This window comes from Vidua macroura, chromosome 6 (genome assembly GCF_024509145.1).
Source record: "Vidua macroura isolate BioBank_ID:100142 chromosome 6, ASM2450914v1, whole genome shotgun sequence".
Lineage (NCBI taxonomy): Eukaryota > Metazoa > Chordata > Aves > Passeriformes > Viduidae > Vidua > Vidua macroura.
The window spans coordinates 14,388,138-14,412,153 of NC_071576.1; the positions used below are offsets into that span (position 1 = coordinate 14,388,138).

Consider the following 24,016-nt stretch of genomic DNA (forward strand, 5'->3'; position numbering starts at 1 on the left):
AATACACAGCAAAAGTTACTTGATGTGAGAACATCACATACTGGATTTGTTTATTTTATGACCTGGCTAATAATTCACATTTTCAGCTTTCTGACTCGTGTAAGAGGATCTCTCTCCCACTGTTTCTAAAACACAGCATCCAAATCTGCACTTGGTAGTTGTTTCCCATGGAAACAAAATAGAATAAATTTTTGTACCTGCCAGTATTGCAGACATTCAAAACCTTTCTGTAGCTTTCATTTAATAAAATAATATTACTCATTCTTGCATTGATATAGGATTTCTTTTACCTCCGATTTTTGCCTTCTAGTGGTCAGTGCACGACTGAGGTGCAGGGAAGGTACAGAACCACGACCCCAGAGAAACAGACAGAGAGAGAGAAGGAGGAGGCAGGAGGAGGGGAATGGAGGGAGGGAGGGAAAAAGAGAGAGAAATGTCAAAACGAATTCCTAAACATCCTCTTTAGCATAGAAATATGTACAGTGCAGCTGCAGATGTTCCAGTCCAAGTGCAAATGACAGCGCAGGTGTGCACAAACACACACATGCACATACACACTGTCACAATGCAAGGGAGAAAGACAGAAATGATCTTACAAAGCTGCTGCAGTAATCAGGACACTTGCTCCTGAAAACAACCATGCAAGCAAACATTCTTGTGTTACGTTTGTACATCTTTTCAATTTTCATTTCACTATTGCTATTTCTTCATACCTCTCACCACATCAGAAAGATAGTTATTATTAAAAGGAAGGAAAAAGGCCTTACCATGCAGTGCATCAGGAAGAGATGAGAAGCACAGAGCATGCTGCAGAGATTAAGCTCAGCATGGCATTCAGATATCCTTTGGAATTGAAGAAAATTGTCCAACCCATTCTTCCTAACAAAGCGGACAAGTTTTCTCTAGGCTTGAATTTTTCACCAGAAGACAGATCCTTACAGTGCATTATATTTTCTTCTTCAGGAGATAGATTTCCTCCAGTTAAGTTTCAGCTCCGCAATGCCATTTCCAATCAGCTCTAAGAAGTTCTTCATTCCCAGATTCGCGGTGTCATCAGAGGGACTCCAAAGAAAATAAAAGAAAGAAAGAAAGAAAAAAAGAAAATAATACTTTACCAAAGCCCTGAAATTACTACAGCGAACAGAGAAGATACAAAAATCCCACAACACCCCCTCATTTACTCTATTATCTATGTGTTTCACAACAATCAGTACTACCTCTTTGGTCTCATATATGCAGTGCTGATCATTTGTAACAAAGGAAGAGGCAAAAACTTTCCCAATTTACACATGATGCATTTTCATTGCTGCTGCTCAACTGTGTACTACCAAACAACCCTTTTCATCCTGAGGCATCTTTAAAACCATCTGACAAAAACCAGCTATCCCTTTCCCTTTCCAAAGAACATGAATATTAGAATTTCTAGAAAAGTGTTGAAGAAAATCTGAAAAAAAAACAAAAAATACAAATCAGATCTAAAAGCAAAAGCCTTGAAGCAGGAGGCTTCTTGAGCAACGAGGTACTTTGCCTGAAGAATTTGGACACACGCATTAAGTACCGTGGGGAAGGAGAAAGGGGAAAAAGAACGGTGGCTAACAGAGTGTTTGGAGAAGATGGGGTGGGACCAAATGGGTGTCAGGCAGGAGTGGGATCCTGAGTCACCCTCAGCCTCCTGCCTGCTCGCTGACAGCAGCTCGGGCTTTCCCTGCACTTTCTGCAAAGCATATTAATTGATTCTGGTTGCTGAGCAACTAACTCTGGGGAGCCACATCGACGGCTCCGGTTCCAGCACAGCTCCAGCAGCAGCAACAGCAGAGAGAGGGGATGGTCTCCCTCTCCTCTCCTCTCCTCTCCTCTCCTCTCCTCTCCTCTCCTCTCCTCTCCTCTCCTCTCCTCTCCTCTCCTCTCCTCTCCTCTCCTCTCCTCTCCTCTCCTCTCCTGCAGGGAAGCTTTGCAAGGAAGAAGCCCTCAGCAGGGCAGCAGGGAGGAGCTGGGACTCCCCCAGCCTGCGCTGCACTGGCAGGAGCCAGGAGAGCAGCCTGACCTCACACTGACAGCAGTGCCCCTCTGCCACCCTGCTTGGGGTGCCTGGGCCAGCGGGGCTGGTAGCCACGAGAAACCCAGCCAGCTGTGTTGACAGGTAGGTGAATCAGGGTGGTGCAGCCGCCTTATGAAAAGCAAAAATCATCTGCAAGATGTTAAAATGACAAGAAAGTCCCATGGTTATCACAGAAACATAGAATATCCTGAATAGGAAGGCACCCACAGGGATCATCAAACTCCTGGCCCTGAACAGGACATCCTCAATAACCCCACCATGTGCCTGAGAACCTTGTCCAAATGCTTCTTGAACTCTGTCAGGCTGATGCTGTGACCACTCTTCTGGGGATCCTGTTCCAGTGCCCAACCACCCTCTGGGTGAAGAACTTCCTAATATCCAATCTAAACCTCCTCTGACACAGCTTCATGCCATTTGCTCCAATCTTACGTGAGTTTCTAGTTGAACACGTGGCCACTTAAGCTCTGTCCCTGCAGTGACAGTAACTATTGCTTATTCCTGACCTCTTTATCATGTTGAACTTCAGGCAGAGCAGACACTTGTCTGGCTGAAAGGGTGCACTCTAAACCAGAACCACCATGCAGAGGAATTGCCTAGGCATCTTTGACACTGGTTTTGATACAAAAGGGATGCCTCTGACAAAACCTTGTAATTGCTTTAACTGATACATTTAAGTTCCAGGGAAGAGCAGCAAAGAGGCCATTTAGTTTTGATCCACAAAAGAGATGGGATAACTGAGTAACTGGAGCTGGCTCAAAGGGGATTTTCCTAGAGTGCCTTTACTGATGGCCCAGTAGGAGCAACACAGAGGATTTCTGCAAGGTTGATGCCAAGGGGATGGACTCTGAGCAGGGCCTGACCCCTGCAATTTGTGGCAAGGCTTCCACTGTCTTCTGTAGCTCTAGAGCCTGAAAGAACTCCCCAAAACACCACAGTGTCTGAAAGAGGACATTTCCCCTGTGGTGTATAAATCCTTAGTCAGATCATGGCATTTGTTCAGCACTGACTAAGCTGTCTTTCTGTTGCACAGGTAAGATGTAAGAAATGAAAAGACCTCAAGATTTCTTTCCCTGTGACCTGGCAGTAAGTACAACATTAGATCTTGGCCAAACTGCTCACGCATGATTACTGTCAAAGATCTGAGCTAGATCAGCTCTTAATTCTGTTATGGTGATAGGATAAGTTAAAGGGCAAGGCCCTGAGAACTGCCTTAGCTAGCAGTCACAGAGCAGAATTACCGAATTCTCCCCTTGAAAATCTCCAAGCTATATCTAAGTGGCAAACACCAGGTCTTTGTGAAGAGGGACAGGTTATCATAAGGAAGAGAGTTACTTTTCTGGCAGTAGTTTAGCTGCATCACACTGCTTTCATGCTTTATAAAGAAAGATCTACAGTTTAGCCGCATTTTCTTAGCAAAGCCAGATGCTTCACATATCTTAAGAGCTCAGGAAACCACGAGATCCTGTTAGCAGAACTGCTGTATGAAGCAGATTACAGAATATATTCAGTTCATCCAATATGTTTATTGATATGAGTATATACTGGGAATTCTTTATCCCCCAAGTACAACATCCAGAGAAATATGGGAACATTTAGACTAAGGGAACAAAGAGAGGTGGAGAGATTTCACAAATTCTTGCAAAGGAATTACTAAGTCTATATGAATGGATTTCACCAAACACACAATAAAGAAAGATTTCTTTCAGCATGATAAGTTGTTGTTGTTTTATCTTTCCACTATTACTCCTTTACATTCATGCTGGTGCCTGTTTTTATCCCCAACAGTACAATCTTTAAAAAGTGTGACAACAAAGTATTAATATTTTAATGTGCTTTGTTTTGTACTTTATTTTTACAAGGCAGAATATCAAACAGTGTTGAAGTTCTTTGTAGTGGAGAAAATATCATTAGAAATTTTAGGGAAGGGCATTTTGAAGGGCAAAACAATAAAACAAAACAACCATAGAAAGAAAGCAAGTCAACAACAGGTGATTTCAAAATGAAGCAAACTAGTGTGTAAGAAGGAGCTATCAGATTATTAAAAAAAATTAGGAGAGGTAGGTTTGGAGATGTCAACATTTATGCAACTTTTTAATGTTTTTTTTTTAGAGAATGCAAGGCTGCTTAGATAAAATTCAGTATCAAACAGGAAGCAAGTACAGTATCCCTCTTTCACTTACACAAGACTTGAATTTAATCTCATAAAAATGCTTTTTATTATTCATTGAAAAAGCTGACTAATGCATATGTTCTATGCCTGTTCCATTTTTTATGTGTCTTTTCTCTTCCCACCTTTATATCCTTTCAATAGTAGCGTTATCCTCTGTGAGAAAATAGATGTCCTGTGAGCCTAAGGACCAGAGCAAGCTAGGACCAAGTCAGCCCTCATTCCCTAAGGGAATGGTACAGCTGGTGTCCCATCAAAACCTGGCAGCACTGTCCATGGTAAAGCCCTTGATCCAGACAGGACCCCCATTGCAGAACCTGGGCACCAAAGTAACGGGGACGTGAAACAAGCCTTGGCACCGGCTTGGGCAGAAGTGCATTTCTGATCTTAGACTCTATTGCCAGGACCTGATAGTGACAGAAAGTCCCCAGGGAGACAAATGGGAAGAAAAAAGACACTTCTGTCAATGTTTTCTAGTCCAGAGCGTAGGTAAGGGCCAAGTGGAAAGATGGCATTTGAAAAAGGCAATTGAGCACGAAGTGGTGGCTGAGGCTAGGGAAACAGTGCTTTTCTCTGGAATGAGTGGATGTCTGTGCTGCAGGGACAGGGGGCAGTCAGGGTGGATGGGTTCCTTACTGTGCTGGGCAATTACTCTCCTCTACCCTGAATCACAGCAGAGGCCCCTGGCGATTTGGGAGATGGGGGCACAGACTGTCAGACATTTAAGAATTTGAAGCAGAAAAATCTCTTGGGAATTCTCCCTGCAAGCCAGGAGCAAGGAAGACCAGAGAGCTGGAAGCAGAGGTGCACCAGCCTTGCTCTTTGTGTGCTCAGGCTGCTTCTGCAGTGCCTGTGAGCAGCAGGTGCCTTCCACAGCACAGTGCAGAGGCCACCAAGTGACACGGGAAGCCTCCTCCCCAGCTGACCCAGCTGCCTGCCACAGGATGGTCCAGACACTGAAAGCAGATGAAACAGCTTGCTTGCCAAAACATTAGCCTTCATCACAATCATAACTTAATACTATGAAGACCATCATTTTATTCCTTCCAAGCCACACCTTTCCAGAATCTGTGATTTGAGAAGTGAATTAGATTTTTAAATGCAGTATTGTGTGTAATAGATACAGTAATTTTTAACAGAAATGCAAAGATGTGCCCAGATAATGAAAACTAGTTCACATATGAAATAAAATGTATAATTCAATTATTAACTAATTTTTTATTAAAAACTGGTGAAAATTATTTTCAAATAAGTGTTCTGGGCATGTTTCTCATTTTGACCTTTCAATATCCTGTGTCACATTTGCTATTCGGTCAATTACAGCACAAACAACTGAATTGATTTCTTGCCTTTTTAGTTTAAATGCCATAATACATGCAAGAGAGTCTGAGCTTCAGTGAGTGTATTTCCAGGTCATCAGCAATTATTTGAAAAATCTAACCATAAGAAATAGACCTTTATTAAAAAAAAAAATCCAAAGTATGACAGAGGATGTACATATAGTTCTGTCTATCTGCAGAATATTTAGCATTCCTAAACCCTATTTTTAACATATTTTAAATATATTATTAGTGTAATAATTATTTTCCATATTCTATATGGCAACTGGTCTCTTCTGTTTTCCATCAATGCAAATCAGACTAGGATACCATAGTTGTCAGAAACTTACAACACTAAGAAAATAGTATGTGGTAAGCAAATGGTAAATAAAGCCAGTAAAATGACAAACATTTATAATTTGTTATTCTCTTTCTTTTTAAATAAATTCTGCTTTACTATGACTCATGTGCCAACTTATCTGCCAACTAAAGAATGATAAAAGTCTACAGCTTGTGTTTGATAATTGTTGGGTTTGTTAATACTTTCATAAGCTAGTGTGAAATAAATATTAGTGGATCTGACTTGTATTTCATTTAAGGAAAAGTAAACCTCTTACATTCACTGATTTCGATGAAATCACCCTTAATTCACATCAGTGTAGCGAGTAGAATCGATTGCAGTACTAATTTTTGTTCATTGCAGAGTTAGCTTCAGTTTAAATTTGTTATGTACCAGTAATATAGCACTGCTTGCTTACATCACCCTAGCTCTAAAAATAACATTTCAATACTGCTGTATGAAAAATGTATGCACAAAAAATGTGACTACCTGGCTATTACCACAGCCATTTTCATTGCAGAAAATATATACACTAAGAGTCTTTGTTTCTTTAGGAAAAGAAAATATGTTTTGAAATTAACTTAGCATACAAATGAAATATAAATTAGTGATTTCAACCCATTTAAAAACTGTTATCTTGATCTAGACTTCCATTTTGTACATGCAATATGCAGTGGCAGTTGTATTTCTGGGGGGAAATCATTGATATTGAACGCAAGTTAGATGTCAAAATACAGAGTTTTATCCTAATCCTCTGAAACAGGTAGAAAGACGCTCCCTGATTTCTATGGGAAGATGACTGAGCTGTGTTCTTAGTAGACTACTCCAGTCTCAGGCAGAAACTGCTTAGCCTGTTGCACCAAACAGAGGCAGCCTTGCCCCTTGAAAGCTGCTGAAATGAACAAGTTCTGTGCTCACATTGAACCGCTCCAGAAGACCTGTACTGTGTTCTGAGAGGTGATGATGTGTTTGCAGTGTCTGTGCTCAAAGTGGAATCTCAGAAAAACAGTAATCTTGCTGTAGAGCCGTGTAGTAAGATAGCACATGCATGAATTCATGAATCCCAAGGGCGATCATCTGCCTGAAATTCTTCTCTAGATAAGCATGTTCACACGTGGCAAAAAAGCTCTCAAGCAGCAACAGTTATTACTGCTTAATAAATATTCACATTATTTCTCAACAGACAATATACCCACTGGGCAAAAAAAATAATAGTATGCTAATGAAGGATTAGACAGACATGAGCTAAATTAGTCTTACTACAGTTCTGTTAAGCTTTTGGGTGTGTATTACATGACATTACTATTTAATACCATAGAACAAAAAATTCTCTCTTTCTCTCCTCTTTTTTTTTTTTTTCCTTCTTTTTTCCCCTTTCTTCTTTTTCTTTATTGTTTGTTTGGTTTTGGTGGATTTTTTTGGTTTTTTTTTTTTTTTTTTTTTTTCTCTTTAGCAAAAGAGGTAGGGGTTTTCTTTCATGGATTAACTTCTCCTTACTTTTCTTAAGCATTAAGAAAAGCAACATAACCTGAATATTTCTTTCTTTCCTTCTTACTTTTCTTAAGCATTAAGAAAAATAACATAACCTGAATATTGATATGATTCACACCTAAACCTCTTAATTACTACACAGGATGCTGCTAGAATTAACATTGCATAGCAGCCAAAGTAGTCCTAAACATTATTCAATACTCCAAAGTATACTGTATGGGTATTGCCATGATACTGCACAGCATTTGAATAAACACACCTTGAGGAATGTGACAGAAGCCAGATTTAAGCAGCTGCTGGCATTTCTATTCTGAATACAGCTGAACTCCAGAATACCAGTATTCTGACTGGCAAAACCTCTCAAATGCCTGCTCATTCTTTGCTTCACAGAAGACTCAGCAGCCGGTTTGGTTTTCTTTTCACCAATGGCAGAAGTGTCTTTGTAAGCATCCTTCTGGTGAAAAATCACTTGGAACAGCTCAGAAAGTCTCAAAGTTTAACAGAGAATACCCCATAGCTGGTGGGGAAAAAAATCTCCATCAGCAATCCTCTGCCAGGCTCTTTTAAATCCTTCCTAAATACTCCATTGATTGGTATTTTTAAAGCTTTACTGATGAATATGGTCCTGGTGTTCAGAAGGAATCCACAGAGTTAAATGACACCAGCAAAATACACAAATATAGATCCACAAGGTACTCTGAGCTACCTCCTCTTAAAAAAACCCAAACAAACAAACAAACAACCAGCAAAACAAGACAAATCAAAACCAACCTGAACATGTTAACTCTTTATGATATATCTGTTTCTTAAATATCCCAATTGCTTTCAGGCTTTTCCTTGGAGCTGGTCTCTGTTTAATTAATTAATCACAGTATTTGCACATCTTGAATGCTTTGTTTTAATGTCTCACTCCCTTCTGTGGATTTCTCAGCTGTGAGATTTTAATGAGAGCCATTTCTCATGTTTTTATGCAGAATTATTATACAGAGGAGAAAGTGATAATAACTCAGTCTTCTCTTAATTACACTTCTAATTATTCTTAGAAGTTTATTTATAATTGTGTCTGCCAGCAGGATTTGCTTCAATTATCATAGCCAGATTGGAAATGGACCCTAAATGAATTCTTTCTGTAAACAACCATATTTTAATACAAGCAAACAAGAAGTATAAATAATTATTTTAACTCAAAATTCTTCCTTCTCTGATAGTCATTCTTATAAACAAAAATCTTAGAGAACTGTGTAAAATTTTTGCCCTTCAATACTAATAATACATAATGTAGCAAATGTTCTCAGAGGACAAAAAAACTTAATTAAGACAAAACCTATTTATGGTCAAAGGGTCTTTTTTCTTTCCGTAAATGGTAATAAGGGCTTTTATGTTAAAAGTCTTCAGATAGGAAGCCTCACCTCTAGAGGCACAGCAATGCCATTACTCAAAGAGAATAAGTGTTCTTTCAAGGGTGAATGGGAAAGAAATATCTATTTTTGATGCTGTTAGATTCCCACTTGCAAGAGAGGAAACCCCTTGTTTACCACAGTATTTCTACAATAATGCAGACCTCATCTGAAAAGTAAGCTGCCCAAAGAGCTCAGATCAGGAAATCCTGTTTTCAGGGAAAAACTGTTCAACAAAAATCATTTTTAGAAAGTACAATCCTATACATATTATTTCATTTTTCATATGAAATAAAATTATTTTAACCACAGTAATCCATCTAGAAGTAATTATAGGACAACTGAAAGAGATTTAGAAATGGATATTTCAGTATGCACAGATGGTTGATATACACATTATCTTTCAATAGTGTTAAATGTATAAAAGTTAGGGATTAATTTGGAGTGAGATTTATATCTTGGCTATGGAAAGAAAGAATAGCTATTGTTAGGTAATGGCTTTGTAACCCGACAGACAGAAAATGACAATGTGCTATACTGCTTGTTTAAAATCCAGAGACGAACAGCTTGCCTTCATATCAAACGTATTTCCCTTCTACACCGGTCCCCTGCAAGCCCCTGCACCCCCAGCAAAACGAGCACGGGAAGAGAAGCCTGTGAGACTTACCTGTTTGCCTTCAGAAGATGAAGAAGTTTAAAGCATCAAAGTTCTCGTGACAATCAGCCACTAGCACTTAGCTTATGAGGAAATAATTACATTCTTCCATCTTTTAGCTTTCTCAGTAAGTGAAAGCTAGTGATGGATGCCAGCAGCCTTGTTAAAATATCACTGTAAATCCGTTCAAGCTCTGGAGATTGCTTAGAAAACCAAGTCATAAACATGCAGTGTCTCTAGCTTCACAAGCAGCTCAGCATTTTCCAAGCGTGTGCATGTCTTCCTTTTCCAGCACTGTACTTCACAGAGCTCTCGACCTATCTTCATTTGGGTAGAAAGAACACAGTTGTTGAAAGTAAATCCTATGTGAACAGAAGTGTTCTATGGGTTTGTTTTCTCACATCAAATAGTTATTATTTTAGGAAAGGAGATACCCTTTATGTTTTTGGTTGCTGCTGTTCCCTCCTCAAGAAAAAAAAAAGAATAAAAAAAGCTTCAAATAGAAAAGCAAGAAGCAAAGAAGAGGATACAGCAGTTCAAGAAGCAGCAAGCAAGGATGGGTGTCTTGTGATTGCTTTGAGTTAATACTCCTCAGGGGGAGTTGAAAAAAAACACAAATACAGCAAAATCTGTCTTACAGAGTAAAAATCTGTTGTATAAGCCAGTCTCTGGCAAAGTAAAACAGCATGTGCATTTACTCCATTAATTTCTAGCATGCCAGAGTGCAAAGGAAATTGGTAGCTTTCTGTTTACTAACAGCAAACAGGTAGGAAAGAGGAAAGAAAATTCAGTATGCATAACTTCTCTAATTGTTTCTGCTCTCCTGAGAAATGTATCAGATCTATTGTGAAAGCAGTATTTATCAGTACCACAGAACATTTTCTCATTATCAATATTTTCTGAAGCATATGTGGAGGATGAACAATTAAGAGTGCTGCATCCCTGAGATGCAAACAGCACATTTGTGACTGGTCTTCCAGTAGCTTAAATGTAACAGGTCTTTGGGCTCTCTGGAAAATATGAACATGAACCACAAGAATCATAAGTACTGAACACTTTGGAGTAACTGACCCAATTACTGGCACCAAGTGATGGAAACTTCAGCCTAAAAACCTTAATTCAAATCTCCCTGAAGCCCATTAAAATAGATTTTGAGAGGCTGTGGATGAGGACCTTTGCCAGCTGGCTCCTTTGTCCCTGGGCATCAAAACACAGCTAGATCACAAAATCACCAAAAACTACTTGGAAGGCGCTGGTTGAAACCCTGCTCTGACCTGAAGTTGTCCTGGATGTGACAGTGTGATGCTGTGTCTGAATCTGCTCAGATAATATATACAGCACAAACACATGCCTGTTCCCTTCAGGGCCAAAAAGAAAGCAGTCCATTTATGTGTATGATGAGCCCAGTCACAGACCAAAATGCCACTGAGCCAAATGCTATTCAAGCAGAAAACAAAGAAACTCCTCAGCTGCATGAATTTACTGTCCAGCTGTCACCTTTCATACTTTCCACACATACTACCCACCTGCAGTGCCACCAAATCTTGCAGAACACAGCGTTCTTGACTTTAAAGCTTTCTAGTTATTAACCCAGCTATGCTTTGGGTCATTTTCCCCCTTAGCAGAGCTTGATCTAGCCCCTTCCAATCAATGAAAACAGCATATTTTGAAAAAAAAAATTATCTCCTATTTCCATTGCACCTTGTTGTTAGAGAGGTTGGAGTCAAAGTGCATCTGTGTTATACACTGAAAATATGGGGGAAAAGAAACAGAGCCATGTTTCATATTTAAGCTCTGAGGAACTGCACATGCCAGATACAGCAAATACCACATCCTTGGCACAGAACAAATCACTGATAGCTCAGGGCTTTGCCTCAAAGCACTGTAGCACTTAGTGTATTCCTTTCTTTCCATAGTCACAATTCTCCATTTTGCTGCAGTCTGAATATTCTAGGCTTACATGTTCATGGAAAACTCTCTTCCATTTGAGGGAGCTTTGGGGGCTGATCCTGTAGGGGAAGCACTTGCTCTTATGTCCCTGAGCATTAGATATGCTGACTACTCTCTTTCTATATCTGATGCCCAGGTGGAAGGCAAATACTCTTTCTAGATGCACAGCAACCCCACTGATTCTGGAATAGCCACAGACAGGAAAATGAGAACACAGTTTTTTGAGCATTGAAGAACAAATCCCAGCCACAGCCCAGTCCAGCAACTTTCAGTGACATCTTGAGTTATATTAACTCCATTCAGACCCTACTGGGTCCCTAAGAAAATTTCCCTCTTTCTTGTCAGTTTTGCAATTTGGTTGGGTGTCTGAGCCTTCCCACTGGCACAGGGCTGCTTTCCAGAGCACCACATGCAGCACCCCTGAGATGAAAAGGCAGCAAAGCAGCAATTGCATCAACTAACAAAGCATATGCAAACAAACTGCACTTCCACCCCCAAAGAAACTGCCACTGGTGCAGCATGCAGCGCTTTGTGCACACCAGCACACGCTGGCCTGAAACTACAGATGAGGGGCTACTCCAGCACTGCCACTGCAATAAAGTCTCTGCTGTTATATAGCAGAAATCTCAATGCACCTCCTCTTTTCAACTCACATTTGACTTCTAAATATGCTTGCAATGCATTGTGTATTTTTGGCATGCCTAGGGTTCCTATTTTGGGTTACCAGCTTGAAAAATCATTGAAGAGGTCTGATGTTGAATGAACCTTTGAAAGACTGGTGCATTTTAACATTGGGCAGTAGGAGAAGAAAAAAATTGGAAAGACAGATATAAGATATCAGTAGCTTCTTCCAGAAACAGAGGTCAGTGGCCATGAAATTTGTCACTATCTTGTTAAGCATCAAGAACTTCAATGTTTTGACACTACAAAGTGCACCTGCCTCTGGAAATTATTTTGAATGTCTGAATTATCCTTCTTCCATCAGATACAATAATTTTTGTGCAAAAATATTTGCCTTATATTCTGTACAAAATACTTCCAGCACTCAAAGATACATTTTGGGAATAGAGGTCAACGTGTGTATGTCCCAAAGGTAGGATATTAATAACACTGGAAGATCTATAGTTTTCCATAAGACATGGCATTTCAGCTACTGACTGTAAAAAATTGAATTTGTTCCAAGGGTTGTTTTTGCATAGGAAGGTGACACTACCCTTGCAGAGGACTTATGGGTATTCCCCTCTCATCTTGGGAGAGTCTGACTGTCCCAGGAAGGACTCTGAGCATCTTCAGTGCTTTATGAAGGTCAGAAGGAACTGAGGAAGGGTATACATGCTCCTCAAGGAGCCAGGATCCTAACAAGCATAATATAATGCTGTATTGTGTTGTCTAGATTTTCTTACATACTATTCCAGCATGAAAAAAGCCTTGGACAGATTGGGATCAATTAATTTTATGAAATACATGCATCTCCCCAAGCACCAAAGACCTCCAACTATTCTTTTTCTTTTTATCCTGCTCAGAGAATCCTCGTCAAAGCAATTCTTTCTCTGTATCTTGGCAAGTTGTTTTCAGTAAATAGTATATCCTGCATGATTTCCTTGGTGAAATATAATCAAATGGTAAAACAGTCCCAAGACCAAAAAGAAAATACTAAAAAGCATAACTATCAGAAGTTAGCACTGTCCAGGGTGCAAAGCCTTGTGAGAAAGAACAATAAACAAGAAATACAAAAATAAACAGGTGGAAATTGGTGTCTTTAACAATAACATTACTTTTATTTCTAGCCAGAAACATAAATCCTGATGCACTCTGTGCATATCCATATTCATGTCTGGAATACATTTATTTGTGTAAAGAACAAGTCCCAGTACATGAGATTGAGAAAACTGAGTCTACAGCTCAAGATTTAGTTGTGCCTTAAGCTCAGCTATATTTCAAAATAAAAATCTATGATCATTTCTACTTGTAGCTTCAGCAGCAAGAAATTAGAGAACTGTGTTTAATTTTGATTAAGCTCAAACAGTTCTTTTATGTCAGATATGAAATCAGTTCTAACACTGCAGAGCTGGACAGGCTGCCACTGGTCTATCTGGTGTTCCCTGTAAAAGAGTAGAACATGTATTTAAACATATCCATATCATGCCAACACATATGTCAAAATGAATCTGAACTGACAAACAGCTTTTTATGTATTGCCCTGTGCTCAGTGTAAGTGCCCAAATATGAGAAAGTAAGTGCCAAGCTTGAAAAAGAGGCAGAATTTTCTTCATGGTTCAGAAACAGAAACCCTTTATCAAAGGAAAATTATTCTGGTCTTTCAGCTGCTTTAAGAGAAGGTTACAACACATTCCTTTCAGACACCACGCAAGTGATGAATGGGGGAATACTGTAATAAGCTGCCAGGATATATCGATACAATGCCATTTTTTTCCTCAGACTTTCATGAACTCTATAGGGTCCACTGTGAAGTGAGCCAGGTCCATTAGCTCTTGAAAAAAAATAGTTCTAAACCGCTTGATCATCCCCCAGAACCCTAAAAACAAAAGATAAATTACAAAATTGAGGTGAAACAGAAAGAGGATGATTGAAAGCCAAATCAAGGATAAAACTAGTGGTGGAAAGGCTAAGGGCAGGGCTAAAAAATAGACATGTTGGGGAAAAAACGATCTGGGAAGAGAGTTAGAGGTATAGGTTGAGGAGGCAAATGTGTGACAGCATTGAAACCCATGTTAAAAGGACAAAAGTGTGAAGCAAACAGCCTGGGATCCTGAATTCAGGTAAGAAGGAAGAAGATACCCCAAACTGCTACTTGATCATGTCATGGAATTAACTGCCTAGGTCAGATTCTCTTCTGATCCAACCCCTGGTGAAAATTGGGAGGGAAAAAAAAAAAGTGAGAATTATTTAAATTTGATTGCTCATCTTTTTAAACAGTTTTAGCCTTTCTGCACTAAGATTTTATTAAGATTTCTTACTGAGGGCAATTCTTTCAGTTGCTCTGCGTTTGCTACATGCCATAGAGGTGCCTGGGATCTGGATACCTAGAACCAAACTACTTTCTCACCAAGGACTGGGTCAAGTTCTTGAAATCTGAGCTGGAGCAATTTCAGAAAGTACTGCTTCACCCTTTCAATGCCATTTTCAAATTAAAAGTCACCACCAACAAGCTGCCAGAGGAGCTGTTTAAGCTATGTAGTTCTGCACTGCACTGATATGTGTTACTTATGATCTTACGGATGGTTACACTGTCTCATCTGACCAGAATGGCAATTTCCAGCTCAAAAATAAGCAAAAGTTGAGAGTGGTAGCTCTCTTTAACTTCTTTTGACTCCCCAAACCACACCAGTTTATATTTTTCCTTGCTTCAGTTTTAATAAAATGCATTGTTTTCCACCAGGTGCTATTCATTCAGTGAGTGTAACAGATGTCCAACTAGAATCCCAAAGGGATCACAACCATGGATGTAATGGCATCAAGTGTGGGACTATTATATTTTACAAATATAAGCTTATAGGTTAATTCAGGTAGGAAGGAACCTCAGGAGGTCATCTAGTGAACGTTTGTCTCTGACCCAACTGCACTTGCTTATCAGAAGTACGCAACTTGCTCCCAAGTTTAGCTGTAAGAGCAGATTTTTACTTTTGCACCTCTTGAACAGATGGGAAAGACTTTTTTATTTCTCCACAATTTTTTCTCTGACTACATTCCTTTAGGAAAAGACAGTGGTTAAATATTATGGATGTATTACAACCATTTTCACTGCATGCTAGACTGTGAAGTTCATAAAACAAAAATAAATGAACCACAGATTTCTTATATCAGTTTCTGTCTTGATTCATGTATTGCATGAGGAAGACTTTTGGGGTTGTAAAGAAAATATCACATATGGAAGATTCAGCCCAGTCATCTATTTGTACATTTTCATTATAGAGCACCTGTGTCCAGTTCTTTCTCCAGAACACTTCAAAGAGTACCTGCAGTGATTTTTTAACTTTGAACAAAAAGAATGTTTGCATCCCATGTGACTCATTAACTCAACAGAGCCATAAAATATCAATTGAGCAACATGTGAAGAGGACTATAATAGCACAATGAGTCTGTAGTCCTATTTCTAATTACCATGGCTTAACTAAACACAATGAGCAATCTGACAGTGTAAGCACACTCCTTTGACAGTCATACGAAAAATAATCTGAAAGGTTCAAAGCATTTCAGTCCAAAAACCTGGTTATTTTTTCTATGATTACAACTCAATTTCATTTCAACTTGCAGCTTTTGAAGGGAGCAGTCAAGAGCAGTATTGGAAGATGAGGGCCGGTATCATCACTACCCATATGCAAAACAGACATAACATTTACTTCCCACAAAAAGACACTGTGATGTTTTCATTATCATTAATAAAATGCCTTGCAATCTACAGATGGAAAACACTGTCTAAAGTCAAACAGTTCTATGCATAAGAAAGGTTTTGCTTTTCAGTCCACAGACAGCCACTGATTTGTTTTGGTCTTTCTTTTTCCTAGAGAATATTCTGTTCTGTGGTCTTTGGTTTGTACTTTTATCCTCATCTTTGGAATCACATAACACTGGGTTCTGGCACAATGCTTTGCACATCTGCCATACTGAATTTTAAAGAGCCCCAACATTTTATGAAGTCAGGAAGCAAAATTGCAGTTATAGAAATGCTAGTACCATATACATTACAAAATAGGAGGTTTTAGGTCTGCAAACTCACAGTCTTCACTAAAAAGTAACACTACTTGTGTCTAGTCTACCAGACCTTTTTTAATAGTTATTCTATTTTTTTTACATCTCTTATATTTATCCAAGAACAACAAAATCAGGGACTTAAGCAAGGAATAAATAGTACTGTTACCCATATCTGTAATGTACCAGCACTTTGTCAGGAGCAGCTATTCTGAATCTGCTGTCCTGAGGCATTAAAGCAAAGGTCATGGTTACTTGTGCTCATGAAAGATCGTGCGGTCTTTCCCATAAGCTTCAGGTGACAAATGCAGAACCTTGGACAAAATCCAACTCAGGAAATTGCCTCCTAACTACATACAATAATTTCTACAATTTCAATTGAGTAATGTATTTTTCTCCACACTCCATCTTAAGCTCCTGTTCTTGGGCAGCCTTCAGTAACATGAACATTTTACACAAGAGTTGTTTTGAATTCTAAATACTCCTAAACAGTTAAATTTCATTAAATATTTTAGCAACTGGTTTCAAAGGAACTATAAAAGCTCAAGCTTTTCTTTTGCCATTTTATGATAAAGAATTAACTTCTTGTGCTAACACAGCATTTTCCTAAACTCAGTATTTAATTTCACAATTAGTAATTTCTGATCCTTTTATTTATTTTTTTCCTACATATATTGGAAAAGGACTTCTTTTATAAGCTACTTTGTTAGAATATGTTTGGGAATTCTTAGCATATGGAAAGAAGACTTGTTTCTTTGATTTTAGAATAGCAGATCTAACGGACAATATGTTTTTAGTTGTTTACCATAAAGCTGAATTAGTTAGAGAAGGACAATGGTCAAAGGCTAGATACTTTCAGCTGCTTGAAAATGTAAGCAGAATCCCTGAATTGGCTTGTAATGCCATTATGAGCATGAAATTTATGGGAAACGTTAGGACTAAGGTTCTGTGAATATTATGGTTGAAGGTTTTGGAAAAAACTTAGCTCAGCAAAGACACCAGAGAGCATAATCCAGGCTTGCTGTCCCATAGTAATTTCGCAGCTGAGCATTATCTGTCAGTAATTTCCCAGCTGAACATTATCTGCTTCTCTCCAAGAGCAGCCCCTGGGCAGTGACCCTTCTGAGGAGGCTCTGGATCTCAACTGGTTCTGTTCCAGCAGCTTGAACAGGATGAGGTTTATAGTCAGTGAAAGGAGGTTGGCTGTCTTGGTGCACAAGGAGTGTCACACTAAATCACTTTTAACAGATTTTGTTGTGTAGACACTGTTTCCACAAGTTTCCACATCTGTTGGAAACCGCAAACAGTTCCATAAATGTTGAATGACTTTGTTCTGGAAGATGTATATTTAAAGGCTTTACCTTTGTAAAAACATAATTCCCACACTTCACTTTGTGAGTTTTCCTCTGTATTATAACACCCAATACTGAAAAATATATTTATATTCTGTGAAGAAAAATTATCTCCTATGAAGACATAGCCTGTAAAGTTCTTCTTGTCTACTTAGGCTTATTTCCTTCTAACGGCATATATTTTTTCTGCAGCCAGTTTTAGATAATCATATTATTCTCAGCTAAGTTTTTCAAATTATATATGAAGTACTTATTTTATCAAACAGCTGCCACCAAATAGTCTTAAAATGGAAGATTAAAATCCTCAAAGTCAGTCAGTGACAGCATTATACTTGCATATACAATCTTAATACAGCCACGGGTGTAGCAGTTTTGAATGCCATTTGCATATACTATTTCCTCAACACAGGATCTTCTTATGATCTTAAAAATATATGTGAAACTCAGCAGAAAATGAAGACCAGGTAGTATTTTCACAGATAAATTACAGGAAATGGAAAAATGTTTGTCCATACGTTTTGAAATCCCATATATTTAATACATTACAGTTTCTAATATGTGCAAGTGAAGTTGGGGTGTGGGGAGGAAGGGAGAGCTGGAGGGGTCATGGGGTAATAATCATATTTTAGGGGATTTATAATCTATGAGGAAGGTGCCATTTAATAGAAAACATCAGCCTGTAATTGCAACCCTAATAAATTGCATGCCCAACAGTGCTCTTTGAGCAGTTATCAGGAAGTGTAATACTCTGGATGTTTACACGTTCTTTCAATAATCTTCTATATCCAAGTTTGGGGTTCTTTTTTTTCTTCACAGCTTTAATGGTCTTCTAATACTGTTTTGTGTTGTTTTGTAATTTAATGAATTGTACACATACTTATTCATCCACATACTTATGAGGATGAAGAGAAGCAGCTAGGAATATTTTCACAAAAATATATTTTGTTTTATAGAGGAAAGAATAATTTAAAAGGCATGAACACATACTAAGAACAATCCTGTAACTTATTTCATCTCTGACATCGTATTTCTCTTTCTAAACATCTACTGTACAAACTTTTCCCAACCAGTTCTCATAAAGTATAACACCATTGCATGGGTGATCATTATTAAGAGTTAAAGTTTGATTTAAACTGTTTCAAGCTGAACAAAATCAAACAAATTGTTTTCTCATTTGTACTGTTATGCAAAATTTCCTTAATAAGTTATTGTTTAGTGGAATTTCACAAATATTTTGTGATGAATTCCAGAACAAGGAAAGAATCCTCACTCATGTCTAATGTTTCCTCCAATATGCCAATTTCTTAGAATGCTCTTCATCTCACAGACCTTACACTTTCAAGTGCATAAATATCAGAAAGAACAGTGGTATTCATAACTAAAGAAAATAGATATTTTTCCACTTTTTATTTTGCTATCTTTTTTTTTAATTTGAGCTTTGTCTATCAGCTAGTTATTTAAAACTTCAAATTTTCTTCCCAAAGAACTTATTTATTCTTGTCTCTCCCTGGTGAAGATATAGAGCTAATTTATATGCAGCAAACACATAAAAATTCTACAAGATTCTGCATAAATATTTCTCTATCCTTTCATACAATATTTCATTGTTACAGAGCTTGATTTCTCTACAGTTTTAACTGAATACATGTTCTATACCTTTTAATAAATCATAAGAGACTATCTATTGGATAGAAGAAAGAAAAATTAAAAATGCTGATATGGATTTGCTATATAAAAAAAAATTGCTATTTTTCCTGTAGCAAAAAAAAAAAAAAAAAAAAAGAAAAAAAAAAAAAAGAAAAAAGAAGAATAGCTCCTAAAAAAAAAACCACCCTCTATCAATCTAATAATTTTAGAACCCATTTTATGCATAGCCTAATTCAACACACAGCAGAGATGCCTTGCCCATTGTCCTGGGGTGACTGTATGCTCCAATATCCCCATTATCTGTTTTTTTTTCCGCTCAGAAATGGGTCCTGTAGCTTTAAAAACTGCAAAGCTGTATGGTTTTCCACCAAAAAGGCAGGTTACAAGGATTAAGGCAACAAAAAAATTCATCTTAGCAGTTTCTTGGCCTATGCTGGAGGAAAATTATAGACAATAAATATTTTTTTTTCCTCTTGTCTGGTATTTCCCATGCTCTCAAAAATTATTATAAAGGCTTTTTTAGGTTTAGGTTAGGGGAAAAAAAGGAAAAGAAAGAAATTATAATTTCTCAATTTAGGGAAATATATGAAGTTCTAAATTATTTTAAAGTAGGGCAGATGCACCAAAAGCACTTTTAGAATGGTAACTTTTAGTTTTCTTGTTTCAGCATTATAATTTAGAGATGAAATTCTGTTCTATTTTCCTCTAGTGACTACTTTCACTGAAATAGGATTTCATTCAGATTTATTGTGAAGTAGCAGAATGGGAGATGACCCCTTAAGGCAGCCACTCATTACTCTTGTAGCAAACTATGTAATTCCTGAATTTGATTTCCAGTGCACATGAGGCATAAGACTTGCTGTAGTCAAAAAGAACAGTGATGAGGATCTAACATAGTGAAGGGCTTTATTCAAGTTCTCTAAAATGGATTTGGAAGATGTTTTCAGTTTTGGTATCTGCTGCTCTGTGAACATGTGTTTGGGGATCAACTTCCATGAGTTCAAGTGAGACTTACCATTTTTCTCATGTTAGGACAGGTTTTAAATAGTATGAACCAATTATTTCCACATAAAAAGCTGTATGCCTATTTGATATATATGCCTATTTCTACCTATCTGGGAAGGCATTGGAAATTTGCAGGCATTGGAAATTTTGCTCCAGGTTTATGACCTTTGAGAAATATTACCTATTATTCATTCTTTGGTGTTGGGAACTTATATCTTAGAACAGAAGAGTAAAAATAACCCAATTCTAAGAAAAGCATTGCCAGAATTCTTTGCCCATCCCTTTTCCTTCTTTTCATAGCCCCAAATTTTATTAAAATTAAAAAAAAAAATAGAAGTGGTGGGGAAAGCTTTTACAAGAAAACAAAGGGTTTCTTTGCTTTTCTAACAGCAAGAAGAAACATTTAGCAATTCCCACATGGAGCAATACAAGGGAACACAAGTAATTGTGTGTTAAGGCCTATTGCCACCACTAAAGATAATCTCTTGTATTCCTTGAGAAAAATTTTTGATATCAGCTCATTGAATTTTAAAAATGAATCTTCATCTATAATTTGCATAAACCCATGATGCTGGGCAAACCCAGAAGTCTGGCCACCAGCTATGAGTGTTAAGGCCATGGTAAGATGTGGCTGACTCCTAGGTCATCCTTTCCATGTGTTTCCCAGACTTCCAGTCAAGAGATCACCTTAAGCCATAAAACCTTCTGCCTGGCACCACACTTTCTTTTCCAGAAAATTTATTGGAAACAGTGTAAAGGTAATATAGAACTAAACACACCTTTGCACAACTTAGTAGACCTTTCCTGATCACATTTGTGACCCAGAAGACACAAGGGATTGATCTTTGTAGGTATGCCTCTAATCACTGAGGCTGGATAATCTTTCCCCTTTAACTAAACTATTTAAATCAGAACTAAAGCATTATAAGTAAGTTCTGGAGGTATTTCTTGGTCTCTTTTGGTTCTGTACTAACCAGGAAATAATGAGTGTCCAACAAGCACTCCAGGTTGGACAAAGCATTTTCCATCCTTCCAATCCTCACTGCATTTGCTTTGCCTACAGCCCTAATACATCTTCAGCTACCAGTGAACCAATCCATGATGTATCCACATGCATCTTTGCCTGTCTCTTGTCAGGTACTCCACTGAAAACAGAATTATAGGAACTACTTAACAGAAGACCCTTTTGTAGTGAACCCATTATCTTCTGAAATGTCTTTATTTCAGTGCAACTGCCTTTCCATTCACTTGATTTGTATTTCCTGTCACAGTCTAAGGAATTTCTATATTATTTCCATTTCATAAATCCATCATATGAGATTGGTTTAAGAAAGTCAATAATATTATATCTTTTTCTCCATTCATCTTGAGAAAGAACATTTTTTTGAACTTCTACATTAATGATGAAAAATTGACTGCAGTTTTGCAGAAGAATTTACTTATTAAAATCTGAATTAATCATATAAAAGGGAAATCCTCATTGCCTTATAATGCAGTATCCACAAGATCTGAAAAGTGAGTTTCTTTGTCTTGGGTTTTGTCTTTGCTCTCATAATTGTGTTTATTTTTCTCTGCAATAATACTACTTCTGGTCTATGAACTACCCTGGATATAATATTTAAAGTAATAATTACATGATTCAGAAAATTTGTCCAAATTTGTGATTTCCTAAATTAAAATCAAAACTTAACTTCAGATTTTAAGAACATAATTTTTGTTCATTTTCAAGGTGAAAATATAGGTAATTTTCTGCTTAAGAAACCATATTGAAGTAATGGAATTTATACCAACAGATAATTTGACTGAGAAGGTACCAGACTTTGATTGCTTCCATACTGCCTAATTTAATTATTTAGCAGACATAAGTCTATATATCTTGTTAGGCTCTCACAGAAAAATAAAACAAAGGACGTGTTTTCTGTGTATCAAGGATAACTGATATTATTCTGAATCCCAGGTGATGTAGGAATAAAAATCTGTTAAAATGTTGAAGGTGAAAGCAAATTGTCATGTTTTGGTCACAAAGATAAGGTGAACGATGCATTTTCTGGGCAACTGGCAAAAATATGAAGAGCACAGGGCAGGTTTGAGGTGGACTCTTCCATCATCCAGACCACTGGGAAAACAGGGAAGCAGGAACATATCGGTAACAAAGGCTTATGGTGACATATCTGTTTCTTCAAAAGCTAAAGAAAGCAAGTAAAGGAAAAGGCCTCTGACTGTGTTTCTGGCCAGCCTGGAAGAGCAGGTTGAGATTGTGCAGATGCAAAGTAACCTGTCAGAGTGACCATGAAATAGATGACAGAATTAACAAGCCTCAGATGGTTAGAAGTGAGAACACAAACATCATAAATCATGGAGCTCAGGACAGCAGACTGCAATAAACACTTGGAGGTGGAAGTGCTAGATTTTTACATAATGCCAGTAAAAAGGAGAGTAGAAAATGGAGAGAGCTGGTAGTGCTGTTAAAACAAACAAAAACAAAAGGAACAAAAAAAAGGACAATCCATAGTATGCTAAACAAAGTATCCTGAACTAGAGTGTCAACAGTCTAGGTATAAAATGAAAGGTTAAACATAACTTGTGACAAAGTAAAACATAGGAGAAAATTTATTAGTATTAGAATATTAAGAAAAATGCTGGTCTGTTCCTCAACAGGAATCTTGAGAAGGTCACAGTGTTAATGTCATCTTGCCTTCTATCTTCAGTAAAAATGTCAACTCTGATCTTACAGCTAAGAAAATGAGCTGCAGAGATAGAGATGAGTAATAAAACCAGAACAACAGATTGGAAAATAGGTAAATGAGAGGTTCCAGGATAGGCTCAGTGGAAATTCTCTGTAGGTATTTTCCTTAAGCCTGCTTTTTATCCCACGGTTGATAAATCATTATGTTTTGAAAACCAGTCAAAAATAAATTAGGCTCCACAAAACTCAGAAAAACCACTCCTACATCTAATAATTAAAAAAAAAAAAACAAAAAAAAAAACAGGCTAGAGGAGAGAAAACCACTCAGCCTACTTTCAGTTTTAGAAAAATCTTGAAATGAAGAGTCAAACAAACCATTCATAAACACGTAAAAGACAGAAAAGTTATGACTGCCTGCATGGACCTTTCAATAGTAATCAAAAAATAGTAATCAATCAAATCATAGTAAGTAAATCTAATTCTTTGTATTAGATCAGATTTTCTAAGGTGTAACAATGAAAAATAAATAAGACAAAAATAACTGGTCACAAGAGGAGTTGTTGGTCACAAGATGACATGAAGTTGGGTGAGAGAGCTGTTCTGCTGAAAGGTGGGAAGGTTCTGGAGAGGCATCTGGACAGGCTGGATCCATGGGTCAAGGTGTGAGATTCAACAAGACCAAGTGCCAGTTCTGCACTTGGGTCACAACAACCCCAGGCAGTGCCACAGGCTGGGAGTGGCTGGAAAGCTGCCTGGTGGAAAAGGATTTGAGGGTATTGATCAGCTGCAGCTGAACATGAGCCAGCTGTGCCCAGGTGGCCAAGAAGGCCAATGGCATCCTGGCCTGTGTCAGCAATAATGTGGCCAGCAGGACCAGGGCAGGGATTGTCCCCCTGTACTCAGCACTGGTGAGGCCACACCTCGAATGCTGTGTTCAGTTCTGGGCTCCTCATGCCAAGAGACACCGAGGGGCTGGAGCATGTCCAGAGAAGGGCAACAGAGCTGGAGAAGGCTCTGGAGCACAAGTTTTGTGAGGAGCAGCTGAAGCTGTTTAGTCTGAAGAAAAGGAGGTTCAGGGGGCCTCGTCTCTCTCTACAACCGCCTGAAAGGAGGCTGTAGCCAGCGGGGGACTGGTCTCTGCTCCCAAGCAACAAGCAGCAGGACAAGAGGAAATGGCCTCAAGCTGCAGTAGGGGAGGTTTAGATTGGATATTAGGAAAATCTTCTTCTCTGAAAGGG

The 24,016-nt window shown here is 38.1% G+C and overlaps 1 protein-coding gene across 8 annotated transcripts in view; it reads right to left on the reverse strand.

Moving 5' to 3' along the window:
• Positions 1-24,016, reverse strand: part of LOC128808808 (protein TUNAR) — a 160,219-nt gene that overhangs the window by 27,634 nt on the left and 108,569 nt on the right. For 5 of the 8 annotated variants that reach the window (XM_053980363.1, XM_053980362.1, XM_053980367.1 and 2 more), the window contains one exon: positions 768-1,062. In XM_053980363.1, the coding sequence (XP_053836338.1) occupies positions 768-806 (39 nt within the window). In that variant the 5' untranslated portion in view covers positions 807-1,062. The other 3 variants (XM_053980366.1, XM_053980369.1, XM_053980368.1) reach the window with 3 other exon arrangements.